Source organism: Apostichopus japonicus, chromosome 19 (genome assembly GCF_037975245.1).
Source record: "Apostichopus japonicus isolate 1M-3 chromosome 19, ASM3797524v1, whole genome shotgun sequence".
NCBI lineage: Eukaryota > Metazoa > Echinodermata > Holothuroidea > Aspidochirotida > Stichopodidae > Apostichopus > Apostichopus japonicus.
Genome location: NC_092579.1, coordinates 26,701,555 through 26,720,574, shown reverse-complemented (window position 1 = coordinate 26,720,574; position 19,020 = coordinate 26,701,555). Strand labels below are relative to the sequence as shown.

The following is a 19,020-nucleotide window of genomic DNA, read 5'->3' as shown; positions in this document are numbered from 1 at the left end:
GTATAATAATTTAACTTCCATTGTATGCGTAAACGCCTAAAGTAGTGTAATCCTCCCATTATACCCGAAATAACTGCTCAGACTTCGATCGATATCGAGCGGACCTCACTTTTTTATTTACCTATTACGAAGTAACCTAACGCAAAATAAATCAAATTGAACTAGTGGAATAGAAAAAGTAATATTATTCTGACTGAATATTAGTAAATATAAGGTTGGGCGAAATGACTATGATGGTTGGGCGAAATGACCATGCTGGTTGGGCGAAATGACCAGGCTGGTTGGGCGAAATGACCAGGCTGGTTGGGCGAAATGGCAGTTGGGCGAAATGGTTGTTGGGCGAAGTGACTAGAAAGCATTACAGTTAGGTTCAGTTATATTTTTTGTCGTCCAAAGTTGTTGTTTAACAGAACAGAATGTTGTTGATGTTGAGTAACTTACAGCAGAGATGTTTGTGTCTACAGCCTAGCTCCAACAAGGACGTGCCCCTGGAGGATGAAGCCTGGTACCACGGCGCCCTGCCGAGACAAGAGACGGAGGAGCTGCTGAAACAGGAGACTTCATCGTCAGATTCAAGAGCGACGCCTCCGGCCAGTATGTGCTCTCCTGCAGGTCCGCCGATAACAGAGGCACTTCCTGATCGTGAAACAAGACGATAGCACGGTCAGTACATTGCGAGTTTTTAAACCTGCAGAGAGTTAACCTATCTATGACAGCAAATCAATCTTGGGACTTATGTTTGCTGATAGCTATTATTACAATAGTGCTTCACTTTTTAATAATAGCATAATATATATATATATATTACATATATTTTATATGTAATATATTAGCATAATAGCATAATATTTTTTAAATAAAAGCATGTAAAAACACCATGTAAAATACACATTTTGGTGTTACAATACCATCCTCTGTAGGCAGTGGTGGGGCCAGGGGTCCTCAAAGGCCCCCCTTCCACACATCTGGGTCCCTCCTTCCCCTTCCTCCCTCACATTACGTGATGACAAGGTATAAAATTGAAATGCCATACTGTGTGTGTTTGATATGATATATCATTAAGCCTGACTTTTCTCCTCCACACAATTTTTTTTTAATGTCTGAATGTTCTGGTTTTTTACAGTATCGATTGGAAGTTTTGGGTCAATCCAGGAACTAGTGAACCATCACATGTCAACTCAAACACCGGTGACGAAAGCGTCCAACGCGATGATCAGAAATCCAATAAGTAAGGTCAAGGACGAGCACGACCTTCGACATGAGGACATCCTGCTGGACACCAAATTAGGACAGGTGAGTTTCATGAAAGACACAACGATTCAATCTTTTAAAGGGTGTGAAGACTCGCGCAAAAAAAGAAACGTCTAATGCCAGTAATCTGACCTAGTTTCAAATGAGGTGTAACTGCCGTCAGTAAATTAGATACTAGTATACAGTCAGTACATACAGCTGCGGTCAATACCCACAGCACAGTGTACATACGATACAGAGATGGACATCTCAGGTCCAGCTAAAGATAACAAGGTATCACGTTTCATTACTGTCTGCATTTTGTAGCGACACAAACAAAACGTCACTTGTAAGCAACAGAGATTTAACTTTTTCAGATGGCAGCACGCTGTTTGGGGCGAGTCTTCATTGCCTTAAATGGTATTGAAAAGTTAGTTGGTTGATGAATTAATTTCACTGACATTTACCCACTTTGTACCAGTGACCCTGAAACCTTGTAATTTTTTTGGGCCAATTGACTTGTATTTGAAGCTAACAGGGATGACCCTGTGTGCGCAACATGTGTCATGTTGTTTACTCCAGTCTATTCCTATCAACACAGTATGTGTGCACTAATGTTGAGTTAGTTGGGGAGATTCGTACTGGTGGTACATATGGGCTAACGTAAGATGTTAACTGAATTCTAGTGTATACCCCTTCAGCTGTAGGCAATGAAAAATTACTGTTTTAAGGTTGATTAAGCAACTGGTTGCCTCTCATGTGACATATATTGTGAGCTCTCATGTGACATATCACATGACCTCGCATGTGACATCTCCTTGTTTATACTACTGCTGCATTCTTTATTTAAGGTGAAAAAAAAAGAAGAAAAAAAGTGAATTTTTATATGAATATCTTGTTAGAACTGTATTAATTACAACCCATATGGTTGTAACTCTTCTCTATTGCACCCCCAGTGAAATAAAATATTAAAAAATGAAAATGGGGGTGGGGTGGGTGAGGGCGGGGTTTGTTGACTGCATTGTACTTTTAGTTTCATAAGCATCCTTTTTCTTGTGTACATGCAAGGACATTTCGGTGACGTCCACAAAGCGACATTTAAGAATAAACCTGTCGCCGTCAAGACGTGCAAGGCCACAGTAGATGCTGCAACGAGAAGGAAGTTCCTCTCAGAGGCCTACATCCTCAAGAATTACAACCATCCCAACATCGTCAAACTTATCGGCGTGGCAACAGACAGACATCCAATCTACATCGTCATGGAGCTTGTACAAGGTCAAAAACCAGAAAAAAATAGATTTGACATTGGTTCTTTTTTTCTGTGACAGCTATCAAATTAGTTAGATTAGGGGTCAAATTTTGCCTTTGATTCATTAGGGAATATGGTACACCATCAACATGTTATTGTATATGGATCCCCTGCCACTCTGGTTAGTTGTATGGAGAAGTATTTTCTGGTCGCAAACAACGTGAAATTTTATCGAAGAGGAAAATCTTTACTCACTGCTAGTAGTTGAATAGCCCAACTCAAGATCTATGCACCTAACTGGAGATGTATTGGTTGATTGAATGTAACCTATTTTGACCGGCTTATAAATATTATAAATATCCTTATATTGTCCATATATATCCGTATATCATAAATATCCTTATAAATATCTTTCTAAATATACTGTGACATTTTCTAGAAATTGAAGTTTTGTATGGTGTATTTCTGGTTACACATTCAGAGAAGATTGCAATTATATATAAGCTCTTTTAGTTGTTTTTGGCTTGCTCTACACTGATGTGCAACATGTACCATGAACAGAGGAACTTTATTTGCGTACGTTTAGGCTTGTATCATAATTAATACACACAAAACAGTCTAAAAACAATAGATTTATGAGATGAAATCAGTAAATTGTTTAAAAGATTGATTTTACTGACTGATGTTTGCTTCTCTGTCACCTTTGCAGGAGGAGATCTTTGAAGTTGCTTCGAGATGACAGCAAGACCTTGAGTGTCCCCGAGAGGATTCAAATGAGTGAAGACGGAGCATCAGGGATGGCTTACTTGGAGGACAAAAGTTGTATTCACAGGTAAACTAGAAATTGTCCTGGGATTAATAAACATGTGTATGTGTGTGGGTTTATGGATGTAGGCATGGGTATGCATGTATGTTAGTATGTATTTGTTGAGGAACAAACAAGAAGAACTCAGATAAGTAATCAGGACTCGTGTCTATTTAATACTTTGTGTGATATCTGCTTTCAAAGGGAAAATGTCAAAACTGGATACTAATTAAAGACAATTCTCGTTACTTAACCACATAAGGAGAATGGGACATTCCCACTCCTTTTAGAAATTAGACGTTTTGCTCTTGATGGTTGTAATTGTAGAATGCTGCTAGTAAATTGTAGTGATAAGTAACTTTCTGTTAACAGATAGAACCTCACCACCATCATGCACCCCCCCCCCTCCACACCTCACACCATTGATCTCCTATCCATCTACACGAATGTTAGAATAAAACACTCTGTGGAACTGAAATTATGTTAACATTATCAAAAATGCGGCAACATTAAGGAATGAAACCTCAAGGTAGGGAGAAATTTTTGGGGAGGGGCCCAATAACGTGAGATGCCAAATGCTCTGTATATTACAGCAGATCTAGTAGATTGATATATGGTCACTGCCGTGCTCCCACAGTATACCTCTGTAAAACTCATGGTCATGCTTTCACCTCATTGACAGAGACCTGGCAGCGAGGAATTGTCTGGTCGGCACGAAGAATATTCTGAAGATCAGCGATTTTGGAATGTCGAGAGAAGAAGAGGAATAACAGATCGACAGCAACAACATGAGACAGGTACCAATCAAATGGCGGCCCCTGAGGCCATGAACTATGGTAAAGGTTGTGTATAAGTATGTCCAGGCGCGTAGCCAAGGGGGGGGCCAAGGGGGCGACCGCCCCCCCCCCTTGAGCATATTTTTTTGTATATTTTTATGATATCCCTAGTAATTTCAAAATAGAAAATGCTTAAATGCAACTTACAAGGCCTGAGAAGTGCCAGCGATCTGGGAGGCATTTTCAGCCAAAGTTTTCTTGTACGCTTCGTGCCAACTCGTGATGGCGCTACGCTAAGATAGTTTGCAGAGCCATATTTGGCTCTGATAGTTTGCCTACAGGTTCGCCCCTCCCTTGGCAAATTCCTGGCTACGCGCCTGAGTATGGCAAAGAAGTGGTAAAAGCAGTTACTGTGGGTCTGTTTCAAAACCTGCGTGTTCAAAACCTTAGAGAGTGTTGTGGACGATTGGTTAAGGCGTCGGACTTGTGATCCAAGGATTGCTGGTTCGACTCCTGCCTAGTCCATTACGTTGTGTCCTTGGGCAAGATGCTTTATCTCAATTGCCTCTCTCCACCCAGAGGTTAAATGGGTACCTGTGAGGTAACTTGTCATTGGGCGCAGTATATAACTGCAGCCGCCTGGAGGGATTGTCTCTGGGACAGGTTATCATTGACCAGGGATTACATATCTTCTGTAAAGCGCTTTGAGACATATTGCTGGTATAAGCGCTATATAAAAGTGAAATATTCTGTGGGTCTGTTTCAAAACCTGCGTGTTCAAAACCTTAGAGAGTGTTGTGGACGATTGGCTAAGGCATCGGACTTGTGATCCAAGGATTGCTGGTTCGACTCCTGCCTAGTCCATTACGTTGTGTCCTTGGGCAAGATGCTTTATCTCAATTGCCTCTCTCCACCCAGAGGTTAAATGGGTACCTGTGAGGTAACTTGTCATTGGGCGCAGTATATAACTGCAGCCGCCTGGAGGGATTGTCTCTGGGACAGGTTATCATTGACCAGGGATAACATATCTTCTGTAAAGAGCTTTGAGACCTATTGCTGGTATAAGCGCTATATAAAAGTGAAATATTCCGGGGTCTGTTTCAAAACCTGCGTGTTCAAAACCTTAGAGAGTGTTGTGGACGATTGGTTAAGGCGTCGGACTTGTGATCCAAGGATTGCTGGTTCGACTCCTGCCTAGTCCATTACGTTGTGTCCTTGGGCAAGGTGCTTTATCTCAATTGCCTCCCTCCACCCAGGGGTTAAATGGGTACCTGTGAGGTAACTTGTCATTGGGCGCAGTATATAACTGCAGCCGCCTGGAGGGATTGTCTCTGGGACAGGTTATCATTGACCAGGGATAACATATCTTATGTAAAGCGCTTTGAGACCTATTGCTGGTATATGCGCTATATAAAAGTGAAATATTCTGTGGGTCTGTTTCAAAACCTGCGTGTTCAAAACCTTAGAGAGTGTTGTGGACGATTGGCTAAGGCATCGGACTTGTGATCCAAGGATTGCTGGTTCGACTCCTGCCTAGTCCATTACGTTGTGTCCTTGGGCAAGATGCTTTATCTCAATTGCCTCCCTCCACCCAGGGGTTAAATGGGTACCTGTGAGGTAACTTGTCATTGGGCGCAGTATATAACTGCAGCCGCCTGGAGGGATTGTCTCTGGGACAGGTTATCATTGACCAGGGATAACATATCTTATGTAAAGCGCTTTGAGACCTATTGCTGGTATATGCGCTATATAAAAGTGAAATATTCTGTGGGTCTGTTTCAAAACCTGCGTGTTCAAAACCTTAGAGAGTGTTGTGGACGATTGGCTAAGGCATCGGACTTGTGATCCAAGGATTGCTGGTTCGACTCCTGCCTAGTCCATTACGTTGTGTCCTTGGGCAAGATGCTTTATCTCAATTGCCTCTCTCCACCCAGGGGTTAAATGGGTACCTGTGAGGTAACTTGTCATTGGGCGCAGTATATAACTGCAGCCGCCTGGAGGGATTGTCTCTGGGACAGGTTATCATTGACCAGGGATAACATATCTTCTGTAAAGAGCTTTGAGACCTATTGCTGGTATAAGCGCTATATAAAAGTAAAATATTCCGGGGTCTGTTTCAAAACCTGCGTGTTCAAAACCTTAGAGAGTGTTGTGGACGATTGGTTAAGGCGTCGGACTTGTGATCCAAGGATTGCTGGTTCGACTCCTGCCTAGTCCATTACGTTGTGTCCTTGGGCAAGGTGCTTTATCTCAATTGCCTCCCTCCACCCAGGGGTTAAATGGGTACCTGTGAGGTAACTTGTCATTGGGCGCAGTATATAACTGCAGCCGCCTGGAGGGATTGTCTCTGGGACAGGTTATCATTGACCAGGGATAACATATCTTATGTAAAGCGCTTTGAGACCTATTGCTGGTATATGCGCTATATAAAAGTGAAATATTCTGTGGGTCTGTTTCAAAACCTGCGTGTTCAAAACCTTAGAGAGTGTTGTGGACGATTGGCTAAGGCATCGGACTTGTGATCCAAGGATTGCTGGTTCGACTCCTGCCTAGTCCATTACGTTGTGTCCTTGGGCAAGATGCTTTATCTCAATTGCCTCTCTCCACCCAGGGGTTAAATGGGTACCTGTGAGGTAACTTGTCATTGGGCGCAGTATATAACTGCAGCTGCCTAGAGGGATTGTCTCTGGGACAGGTTATCATTGACCAGGGATTACATATCTTCTGTAAAGCGCTTTGAGACCTATTGCTGGTATAAGCGCTATATAAAAGTGAAATATTCTGTGGGTCTGTTTCAAAACCTGCGTGTTCAAAACCTTAGAGAGTGTTGTGGACGATTGGCTAAGGCATCGGACTTGTGATCCAAGGATTGCTGGTTCGACTCCTGCCTAGTCCATTACGTTGTGTCCTTGGGCAAGATGCTTTATCTCAATTGCCTCTCTCCACCCAGAGGTTAAATGGGTACCTGTGAGGTAACTTGTCATTGGGCGCAGTATATAACTGCAGCCGCCTAGAGGGATTGTCTCTGGGACAGGTTATCTTTGACCAGGGATTACATATCTTCTGTAAAGCGCTTTGAGACCTATTGCTGGTATAAGCGCTATATAAAAGTGAAATATTCTGTGGGTCTGTTTCAAAACCTGCGTGTTCAAAACCTTAGAGAGTGTTGTGGACGATTGGCTAAGGCATCGGACTTGTGATCCAAGGATTGCTGGTTCGACTCCTGCCTAGTCCATTACGTTGTGTCCTTGGGCAAGATGCTTTATCTCAATTGCCTCCCTCCACCCAGGGGTTAAATGGGTACCTGTGAGGTAACTTGTCATTGGGCGCAGTATATAACTGCAGCCGCCTGGAGGGATTGTCTCTGGGACAGGTTATCATTGACCAGGGGTAACATATCTTCTGTAAAGCGCTTAAAGTGGAATATTTTTTTATTTTTTTATTTTTTTTTGATGATTTATTTATTTTTTTTGGTCATAATAATTACCATTAGGGGCATTTTAACGTCATAACGTCATCATGATGGCACGTTTTTTATTAAGCAAGAGGAATTTGTGCTTTGTTGCTGAAAATTGAAAAATTATCACAGGTTATGCAAACCTTAAAATTTAGCAAAAATTAAACAGTTTAGAAACTAGAAATTCCCCCCAAACTAGGGTCTGGTTTATTCTCGAGCTAAAAGTGGGGTCCTATGAAATATTAAGCCTCAAATTATAATATAGCTTTAAATAACACTGAATTTAATTGAACTCTTTGCATTTTTATAATCAACATGGTGACCTATGCATCACTTTGGGAAAAATTTTAAAATTTTGTGATTCTAGAAAAAAAAAATCATAATGACTAAAGACTTACAATATTTTTAAGGAAGGTTTTAAAAAAGGACTCAAATATTAAGTCAGGGTGCTAAAATATTGAGAATTTAAACCTCTGAATACTCAAATGATTTTCAAAATGTTTGTTATAATATCTTTGAAATGGTAAACTATCATTATTGCTTAAATCAAAAGGACACCCTCCATCCCACACATAATTACGGAAACAATTAAAAAGTTCATGAATTTGGTCAAAAATTAAAAAAATAGATGACCTCAAAAGAAAATTATCATTTTAAAATTCAAATTCTTACAATATCAAGAACGAAAAGTTCTCAAAATGCCAGTCAGGATGCTTATAACGGATTCCCAGAACTCAGAAATATGTTTTATTCTGACATTAAAAGTGTTAGTCTATTGAATGTAAGTCCCTAAATATTAAAATGATTTTCAAAATGTTTTATTATATCTCTTTCAAATTTGGAATTGATTATATCATTGATGCCTTATTTAGAAGGACATCCCTCTATCTAATGCATAATTGTGGGAATAACCTAAAAGGTCAATAGTTTTGGCATAAATTAAAACAAAATTATAAGGTTTTAGCCCTACAAAATTGTTAATTTGGACAAACAAAAATAGAAAGTTCTCGATAGCCAGTCAGGATGCTCATTTATGGATTCCTAGAGCTCAGAAGTATGCTTTTCTTCTGAAATGTGTTAGTCTATGGAACTTAAAGCCTCTAAACATTTAAATGATTTTAAAATGTTTTATTGTATCTCTTTCAAATTTGGAATTGATTATATCATAGATGCCTAATTTAGAAGGACACCCTCTATATGATGCATAATTGTGGAAAACCTAAAAGGTCAATAGTTTTGGCAAAAATTAAAACAAAATTATAAGGTTTTAGCCTTACAAAATTGTTAAATTTGAACAAACAGATATAGAAAGTTCTCAAATGCCAGTCAGGATGCTCATTATGGATTCCTAGAGCTCAGAAATATGCTTTTCTTCTGAAATGTGTTAGTCTTTGGAACTTAAAGCATGATTTTTAAAATGTTTTGTTATAACTTCTTTTAAATTAGGAATTGATTATATCATTGTTGCTTAATTTAGAAGGACACCCTCTATTTTATGTATAATTGTGGTAAAACTTAAAAAGGTCATGATTTTTGGCAAAAAATTAAACAAAATTATAAGGCTTTAGCCCTACAAAATTGTTAAAATTTGGATAAAAAAAGGTTCTCAAATGCCAGTCAGAATGCTCATTATAGATTCCCATAGCTCAGAAATATCCTTCTCTCTGAAGTTAAAATGTGTTAGTCTATGTATTTTTATGCTTATTGAAATGATTTTCAAAATGTTTTATTATAACTTCTTTCAAATATGGAATTGGTGATATCATTGTTGCTTAATGCAGAAGGACACCTATCTAATGTATAATTGTAGGTAAACTTAAAAAGGTCATGATTTTTGGCAAAAAAATTGTAAGGTTTTAGCACTACAAACTTGTTAAATTTGGACAAACAAAAATAGAAAGTTCTCAAATGCCAGTCAGGATGCTCACTATAGATTCCCAGAGCTCAGAAATATGCTTCTCTCTGAAGTTAAAATGTGTTATTCTATGGATTATTATGCTTATTGAAATGATTTTTAAAATGTTTCATTATAACTTCTTTCACATTGGGAATGTATGATATTATTGTTGCTTAATTCAGAAGGACACCCTCTATCTAATGCATATGTGTGGAAAGAACTAAAAAGGTCATGATTTTGGCCACAAAAAAACTTGTTAGGTGTTAGCCTTACAAAACTGTTAAATTTTGGACAAAAAAAGAAAGTTCTCAAATACCAGTCAGGATGCTCATTATGGATTCCCAGAGCTCAGAAATATGCTTCTTTTTGAAGTTAAAATGTGTTTAGTCTATGGATTTTTATGCTTATTGAAATGATTTTCAAAATGTTTCATTATAACTTCTTTCACATTGGGAATGTATAATATCATTGTTGCTTTATACAGAAGGACACCCTCCATCCTATGCATTATTGTGGAAAAAACTCAAAGGTCATGATTTTGGCCGCCAAAAAAAAAAAAAAACTTGTAAGGTTTACAAGGCCTTACAAAACTGTTAAATTTTGGACAAAAAAAAAAGTTCTCAAATGCCAGTCAGGATGCTCATTATGGATTCTAAGAGCTCAAAAATATGCTATTCTCTGAAGTTAAAGTGGTAGTGTATGGATTTTTATGCTTATTAAAATGATTTTCAAAATGTTTCTAAAAATTCCTTTCACATTGGGAATGTTTTATATCATATTGCTTCCTTCAGAAGGACACCTTCCATCTAATGCATCACCGTGGAAAGAATTAAACTGTTCATGATATCTAAATTGGGGCCAAAAACTCAACGAGTTCTCCAATGCCACTCAGGATGCCCATGACGGAACCAGAGCTTGGAAACATACTTTTCTCTGAAGTTAAAAGTGGTAGTGTATGGATTTTTACGCTTATTAAATGATTTTCAAAATGTTTCATAATTACTGGGAATGTATTATATCATTGTTGCTTTATACAGAAGGACACCGCCATCCTATGCATTATTGTGGAAAAACTTAAAGGTCATGATTTTGGCGGCCAAAAAAAAAACTTGTAAGGCTTACAAGGCCTTACAAAACTGTTAAATTTTGGACAAAAAAAAAAAGTTCTCAAATGCCAGTAAGGATGCTCATTATGGATTCCCAGAGCTCAAAAATATGTTATTCTCTGAAGTTAAAAGTGGTAGTGTATGGATTTTTTTGCTTATTAAAATGATTTTCAAAATGTTTCATAATTACTTCTTTCACATTGGGAATGTATTATATCATTGTTGCTTACTTTAGGAGGGACAGCCTTTGTCTCTTACGCATCATTGTGGAAAGAATGAAAATGGTCATGATATTTTGTTTTGGTGGAAAATTTAAAAATTCGTAAGGCGATATGAATAGTCTTACTAAATCAATTAACTTGAACAAACAAAATGTTCTCAAATGCCAGCCAGGATGCTCATTACTGATTCTCCGAGCTTGGAAACATACTTTTCTCTGAAGGTTAAAAGTGGTAATGTATGGATTTTTATGCTTATTAAAATGATTTTCAAAATGTTTTTCATAACTTCTATTACATTGGGAATGAATTACATCATTGTTGCTGAATTTAGGAGGACACCCTAAATCATATGCATATATTTGTGGAACAACTTAAAAGGTCATGATTTTGGTAAAAAGTAAAACAAAAATCATTAAGTTTTAGCATTACAAAACATTAAATTGGGACAAGTATAAAAAGATTCTCATATGCCAGTCAGGATGCTCATTATGGATTCCCAGAGACCAGAAATATGCTTTTCTCTGAAGTAAAAAGTGTTAGTCTATGGAACTTAAAGCCTCTAAATATTTATAATGATTTTTAACATATTTTCTCATAACTTCTTTCAAATTTGGAATTGATTGTATCCATTGTTGCCTAACACAGAAGGAAACCCTCCATTTTATGTTTAATTGTGGAAAAAAACTTAAATGGTCATGACTTTGGCCAAAAATGAAAAAAATCATAAGGTTTTAGCCTTACAAAATCATTAAATTTGGACTAAAACGAAAGTTTTCAAATGCAGAAACATGTATTGAGTTAAAATGAAAAGATAAAATGAGTGTGGCCAAAAACAAATTGAATCACAGGGCTATTGCCCGTTACATAATAAATAATTGGGATCAAATCATTTTAGAAACAGGTCATTATTTTGGCAAATAATTAAAAATCATCATAAGGCAAACAAAATAAGGTATTTATAAGCATGTACAATATCATTATAGTTTGGACAAAATATGAAAGTTCTTAAATAGATTCCCAGAGCCCAGAAATGTTCTTTTCTCTGAAAGTTAACCTTCTTAACATTTAAGTGATTTTCCCCCAAAAATGTCTATAACCTCTTTCAAGGTAGGAACAGATCATATTCATCTAACTTAATTCAGAATGACAACTTTCAATCTAGGTATAATATTAGAAAGAATTAAAAATAGGTCACGATTGTAGCCACAGAAAAAAAAATGGAGTTTAAGGTGGTAGTCTTTAGAAGTTTTACCCTCTAAAAATTAAAGTGATTTTACAAAAAATGGCTATAACTTTTATCAATGTGGGAACTGATTATATTACTTAATTCAGAAGTAATAATAACTCAGAAGTAATAAGTACTCAGACGTAATAAGTCAGAAGTAATAATTCAGAAGTAATAATAACTTAAATCAGAATGACAACTTCCAATCTAGGTATAATATTAGTAAGAATTAAAAAAAGGTCAGAATTTTAGCCACAGCAAAAAATGGAGTTTTAACCCTCTTAACATGCCACTTTTAGCTTCAGAGAAAAGCATAAAATTCTTGATGCTGAGAATCTAAATTGAATGATTTTGTGTTATATGAAATCAATTTGATAATTAGGGACTACCACTAAACAAATGCAAACCAGGGCTCTAGGAATCCATAAAGAGCATCCAGACCTGATAATTGAGAATAAAAGACATTCTATGCATAATTTTGGAAAGAATTAAAACAGTCATGATTTTTGCTAAAGAATTAAAAAAAAAAGTCATAGGCTATATATGGCCCTACAAAACTTTCAATTTGGCAGAAGTTTTCAAATGCCATTGATTTTTGCTGAAGGACACCCTCCACCCTATGCGTAATTTTGGAAAGGCCTTAAAAGGTCATGATTGTTTTCCAATATTATCAAAAATCATTCAATTTGGACAGAAGTAAGGATACTCATAATGGCATCTCAAAGCTCAGAAATGTGCATAAAATGATTTTCAAAATTTGTCATAATAATTTCTTTCAAATTTGGATTGTATTATATGATTGTTGCTTAATTCAGAAAGACACACACCATCCTATGCATCATTGTGGAAATACTTATAAAGGTCATGGTTTAGCTAAAGAAAATCATAACTTAGTTAATTTAAATTTAACTTAAATTTAATTTTACAAACTTATTTAATTTGGACCAAATAACAATTTCTCAAATGTCAGTCAGGATGCTCATTATGGATTCTCAGAGCTAGGCCTCTTATAATATTAAAATAATTTTATGGTTTTAGAGTAACAAAACTGTTAAAGTTGGACAAACAAAAATAGAAAGTTCTGATGTTAAAGTGTTAGTCTATGGAACCAAAAGCCTCTAAATATTAAAATGATTTTTTAAAATGTTTTATTATAACTTCTTTCAAATTAGGAATTGATATAATTGTTGCTTAATTCAGAAGGATACCCTCAACTTAAAAGGTCATTTTTTGGGCCAAAAATAAAACAAAATTATAAGGTTTCAGCCTACAAAACTGTTAAATATGGACCAAAAAAAATAGAAAGTTCTCAAATGCCAGTCAGGATGTTCATTATGGATTCCAAGTTAAATAGTTAGTCTATGGAACTTAGAGCCGCTAAATATTAAAATGATTTTTAAAATGTTTTGTTATAACTTCTTTCAAATTAGGAATTTATTATATCATTGTTGCTTGTGGAAAAAAACAGGAAGACATGATTTGCCACAAAAAAATCATTAGGTTTCAGCCATGCAAAAATCAACAAAGGTACTCAAATGCCAGTCAGGATGCTCATTATAAATTCCCAGAGCTCAGAAATATGCTTTATACTGAAACTAATAGTTGAAGTCTATGGACTGTTTAAACCTATAAATATTAAAATAATTATCAGAATGTTTCATTTCACTTCCTTTCAAATTGAGAATGTAGCATATTATTTGAACTTAATGCAGTAGGACAACTTCCATCCTAACCATAGTTTTGGAAAGAATTAAAAAGCTAAGACAAAAAAATCATCACTCAATAATATTAATAATAATAAGTAATATTTTAAGCGCATAATCAGCAACAGTGCTCAAAGCGCTTTGCAAATGTAAAACCTAAAAACAAATAGTAACAAAAACCTAAATATTAAATATATAGAACCAATAAGGCATAAAATGAAAAGCCCAACAATATAAAAAACACTTGTACTAAACGATAATAAAAAAATACAACCTGAACGCATAGTCCAAAACAACTTCAGAAGTATGTAAATAGTAAAATAATTTTAAAAACTTAACAAAATGCACAAAAGATTAAATCATAGTCTATGTTTATAAATATAAATAAGTATGAGAAACAATAGTACAGTAAGACAATTATTGTAAAAGCCTAAAACAGTAATAAACACCCAATGCTAAACAATAATAAATAGAACCCTAAATTCAGTCGGAAAAAAAACCCCTTTCAAATGTCAGATAGAATGCTCATTATGAGTTACCAGATATGCTTGTCTAGGATCAGTTTAAAGTGGTTTATTGGGAATTTTTAACCCTTTAAAAATAACTCTATATTTTACCATAATCATGACCTTTTAAGTATATGCATAGGATGGAGGGTGTCTTTTTGAATTATGTAATAATGTATTATTCATTCCCAGGTTAAAAGAAGGTTATTCTAAAACACTTTGAAAATTGTTATGATATCACGTGGCTTAAAATTCCATAGACTACCACTTTTATCTGGATAGAAAAGCAAATTTCTGATTTTCTAATTTCATTTAATTTTACAAAAATAGATGGAATGAGAAGAACCATTCCCACCTTGAAAGAAATTCTAAAAAACATAGAAACTGCATAGTAAAGCATATTTCTGAGCTCTGTATGAAAACATAGGGAGCATCCTGACTGTCAATTGAGAACTTTCGTTCTCCAAATTCACTAAATTTGTAAAGTTGCAGCCATATGGCCCACATCATGACCTATTTAATTCTTTCCACACATGTGCATTAGATACAGGGTGTCGTTCTTATTAAGCAACAATGATATTATTCTCAATTTGAGAGAATTTATTATGAAACATTTTGAGAATCATTTTAATATGCTAAAAATTTCATATGCTACCACTTTTAACTTCAGAGAGAAGCATATCTGGGCTCTTGGCATCCTGACTGGCATTGAGAACTTTTTTTTGTCTGAATTTATTGAGTTTGTATGGCCAAAGCCTTACTTTGGGGAGGGGGGTGAAAATCACGACCCTTTTAGTTCTTTCCACACATATGCATTGGATGGAGGGTGTCCTTCTGATTAAGCAACAATGATATTATTCATTCTCAATTTGAGAGAATTTATAATGAAACATTTTGAGAATCATTTTAATATGCTAAAAATTCCATATGCTACCACTTTTAACTTCAGAGAGAAGCATATCTGGGCTCTGGGTATCCATAATGAGCATCCTGACTGGCATTGAGAACTTTTTTTTGTCTGAATTTATTGAGTTTGTATGGCCAAAGCCTTACTTTGGGGAGGGGGGGGGTAAAAATCATGACCCTTTTAGTTCTTTCCACACATGCATTGGATGGAGGGTGTCCTTCTTATTAAGCAACAATGATATTATTCATTCTCAATTTGAGAGAATTTATAATGAAACATTTTGAGAATCATTTTAATAGGCTAAAGATTCCACAAACTACCACTTTTAACTTCAGAGAGAAGCATATCTGGGCTCTGGGAATCAATAATGAGCATCCCGACTGGCATTTGAGAACTTTTTTTTGTTTCCAAAATTTAATGATTTTGTATGGCTATAGCCTTGAGTTATTTTGGGGGGCCAAAATCATGACCTTTATAGTTCTTTCATGCATATGCATTAGATAGAGGGTGTCCTTCTTATAAAGCAACAGTGATATTATTCATTCTCAATTTGAGGGAATTTATAATGAAACATTTTGAGAATCATTTTAATAGGCTAAAAATTCCATAGGCTACCACTTTTAACTTCAGAGAGAAGCATATCTGGGCCCTTGGTATCTATAATGAGCATCCTGACTGGCATTTGAGAACCTTTTTTTTTTGGTCCAAATTTAATGAATTTGTATGGCTATATAGCCTAAGGAGTTTATTTTTTTTTGGCCAAAATCATGACCTTATTTTAGTTCTTCCTACACATATGCATTAGATAGTGGGTGTCCTTCCAAAGCAACAGTGATATTATTCATTCTCAATTTGAGGGAATTTATAATGAAACATTTTGAGAATCATTTTAATAGGCTAAAAATTCCATAGGCTACCACTTTTAACTCCAGAGAGAAGCATATCTGGGCTCTGGGAATCCATAATGAGCATCCTGACTGGCATTTGAGAACTTTTTTTTTTTGGTCAAAATTTTTGGGATTTTGTATGGCTTATAGCCTTATCAATTCTCTTCTTTTTTTGGCCATTTTTTTTAGTTTTTTCTACACTGTATAGAGGGTGTCCTTCTTATTAAGCTATAATGAGATTATTCGTTCTCAATTTAAAGAAAGTACAAAGACACATTTGAAAATCATTTTATTAGTGTTCCATAGACCGACACTTACCTTCATTGAAGAGTATACCCGAGCTCTTGGAATCCATAATGAGCATCCTGACTGGCATTTGAGAACATTTTTTTTTTCTTTCAAAATTTAATGATTTTGTCTGGCCAAAGCATTAAGATTTTATTTCTCATTTTTGGCCAAAATCAGAACATTCACAATTTGAAATAAAACACAAGGAAACATTTTGAAAATCGTTTTATTATGTGAAACTCTTTCAATCCCAAACCCTGCCACTTCATTGAAGAGTTTACCTGAGCCCTTGGAATCCATAATGAGCATCCTGATTGGCATCTTAGCTTTTTTTTGTCCAAATTCATTGATAATGTATTTCCCCACCCCACATCCCCCCCCCAATTTGAAAAATAAGAATTACTTGTTAAAAACAGTTGACACATCATACTGTAGCTCTAGGAATCAATAATCAAATATATAAATCAAAACATCATAAGGCTCAGATATAGTCCTGTTTAATTCCAACCAATCAGTTTTAATGAATCTAATCTAATCAATGGTCTAATCAATCTCTCCTAAAGTGAATATATTAGTGATTCTTATTTTGATATTTTTATAATTTTCTCGACATATAAACTATTAGGCCGGGTTGTCAGATGGACAACCAGTCAAAATCCGTAAAAAATTTGCCCCTAGCTTACATCGTAGCATGAAACATCAACAGACAGGTACTAGCATTCAAATCTTGTTCAGATACATATTAAATTGATTGCATATATAATAAAATATATATATATATAAATATGTTTTTTAGACTCTTCCATTCAACGTGAGACTTGCATCATCTATCTCCTCACGAATCAACCCGTTCTGCTTGTCCTCTCTCTATCCTCTTTCAGGAAGATACACGTCGCTCTCTGACGTCTGGAATTATGGAGTACTCCTCTGGGAGATATTCTCCAGAGGTAGCACTCCGTACCCCGGCATGAATAACAACGAGGCCAGAGAGAAAATAGAGGGCAGTAAGTACTGAAAAACAATGAGAGAGGAATATGAAGTCACTTTAACCTTACCCTCCCCCTTTAAGGAAAATAAGAATATTGGCCAGATGAACTGGAAAATAATAGTACTCACTGTATGCAATTCAAATTACAATTAAAAGATGATATATAATAGATAACAAAAGTTACACCAGGTGGTCCTCAGTTGGTTACTATAGTTACACAAGAAAGCCTCAGTAGGTATAATAGAGGGTTTCCAAAGCTGTACCAGACAGTTAATGAATTATTCTTTGGGGGAGTGGAGGGGGGATTAATTTGTGTAAAGCTGTAACTGCTTCCTTCTTTTCGTCCTCAAGAAAAATGCCACCTTAATTTACGTTAGCACTAACTACTGCTATTTACATATAATATTAATGATACAAATGATGTAGAAAAAAGTCTGACATTCTTGGAAATATGCCTAAAATGTCTCGTTATTGACCACTACCATAGCGACTGTTAGATGCCTGTGCTTGTTTGTCGTTGTCATGGTTATAAGCCTATCTTCTCCTCAATTTCAAGCTATCGGATGAACCAGCCTCCCGAATGTCCAGGTGCCGTCTGGGAATGGATCCAGGCCTGCTGGAGGAAAGAACCAGAGGACAGAAAAAACTTTTCAGAAATCAAGACAGCGATGAAGAAGATACATAAAATATTTAAATAGAATGCAATCTCTTTTTAAAAAAATTCAATTATTTCAACGCCCAATAGTGTGAGACTCAGTCTGATACAACTCAAGGGTACAGAGGTGAAAAGCCACCATCTTTACAAATCTATTGCCAATGTTTGCTTAGGAAACATCCCAGAAATATGGCCGTCGATTAAGTGAATCCCAAATTACGTGATCGAGAATGTTTCACGTTATCCGGTGTTTTCTGGTGAAGAAGAGAATGGATTGTATGGTTGCATGGTTCCCCCATCAAACACTGGATTCTTGGAACGATTGGAACCGATAACCGTTTCAAAATGGAATATACATAGCATGGCATCTACCTATGTTTAGTTTGTTCATGACAGTACTCATCCAATCATCGTGGGCTTGCAGTCTTGTTAAGAAATGATGTATTTACAATATATTTGTCACCCTGTAGAGTTAATTGTCATTTATACAGTCTGAAACAGTTTTTGATTAAGTAAGTGTACCTAAGTAAGTGTACCTAAATTCCAACTGATATACATTAATGGTAAGTCTCGTTAACTATTTTGTCGTGGGATGACACCAGGTCTTTTATTTAAAGGTGAGATGTTGTTCGTTGTCACATTGTGACGGCCATTAGCATATTTACCACAGTTACTCTGATATAGTTGATGGCAAAGTAAATATGATCAGTGAAACAACATATATCTTTGTGTTCCAACTCTTTTTTTTTTCTGTATCAGAAAATTTCAAATACTTCTTATAAATTAATTGGCAACAAAAAAGTTTGATCAATAACATCAAGGGAAATATACCCAATGAGTTTTTAGCCATGTTGGAGACACAAGCTGCTTCTTTGGTATTTCCTTTTGCAGTATTTGCTTTGCAAGAAAAGTTTGTATAACACTATTGGACCGTTTGCAGGCAAAAAGCTGGATTATCGATTTGAAACTATTGAAAAAATTGAAGAAAGAAAGATGAAAATGAGGTTCATATGCAAAAGTTAATAATGATTGTCCCAATGTGCACAAAACAAGGTATTGATTGTTCAACATATTGAAATTCATACAGGCAGAGCTTGGTTAGTGGATCAATAACATGAAT

At 35.8% G+C, this 19,020-nt stretch overlaps 2 protein-coding genes and 1 long non-coding RNA gene across 4 annotated transcripts in view; all 3 read left to right on the top strand.

Annotated features, from left to right (window-relative positions):
- LOC139959867 (uncharacterized) overlaps positions 1 to 2,436 on the top strand; it is a 14,754-nt gene extending 12,318 nt beyond the window's left edge. For both annotated transcript variants that reach the window (XM_071957775.1, XM_071957774.1), the window contains exons 4-6: positions 465 to 663; positions 1,124 to 1,293; positions 2,299 to 2,436. In XM_071957775.1, coding sequence (XP_071813876.1) covers positions 465 to 659 — 195 coding nt within the window. In that variant the 3' untranslated portion in view covers positions 660 to 663; positions 1,124 to 1,293; positions 2,299 to 2,436. The remainder of the gene's footprint in view (positions 1 to 464; positions 664 to 1,123; positions 1,294 to 2,298) is intronic.
- LOC139959834 (tyrosine-protein kinase Fer-like) lies at positions 2,292 to 19,020 on the top strand. The gene is given in 6 exon segments (XM_071957713.1): positions 2,292 to 2,494; positions 3,189 to 3,311; positions 3,967 to 4,094; positions 4,097 to 4,120; positions 17,139 to 17,261; positions 17,802 to 19,020. Coding segments are annotated over 6 exon segments (612 nt in total). The 3' UTR covers positions 17,813 to 19,020.
- Positions 4,127 to 16,478, top strand: LOC139959868 (uncharacterized). Its single transcript, XR_011790247.1, has 2 exons — positions 4,127 to 8,436; positions 8,744 to 16,478. It is a non-coding gene; the product is annotated as an uncharacterized lncRNA (long non-coding RNA).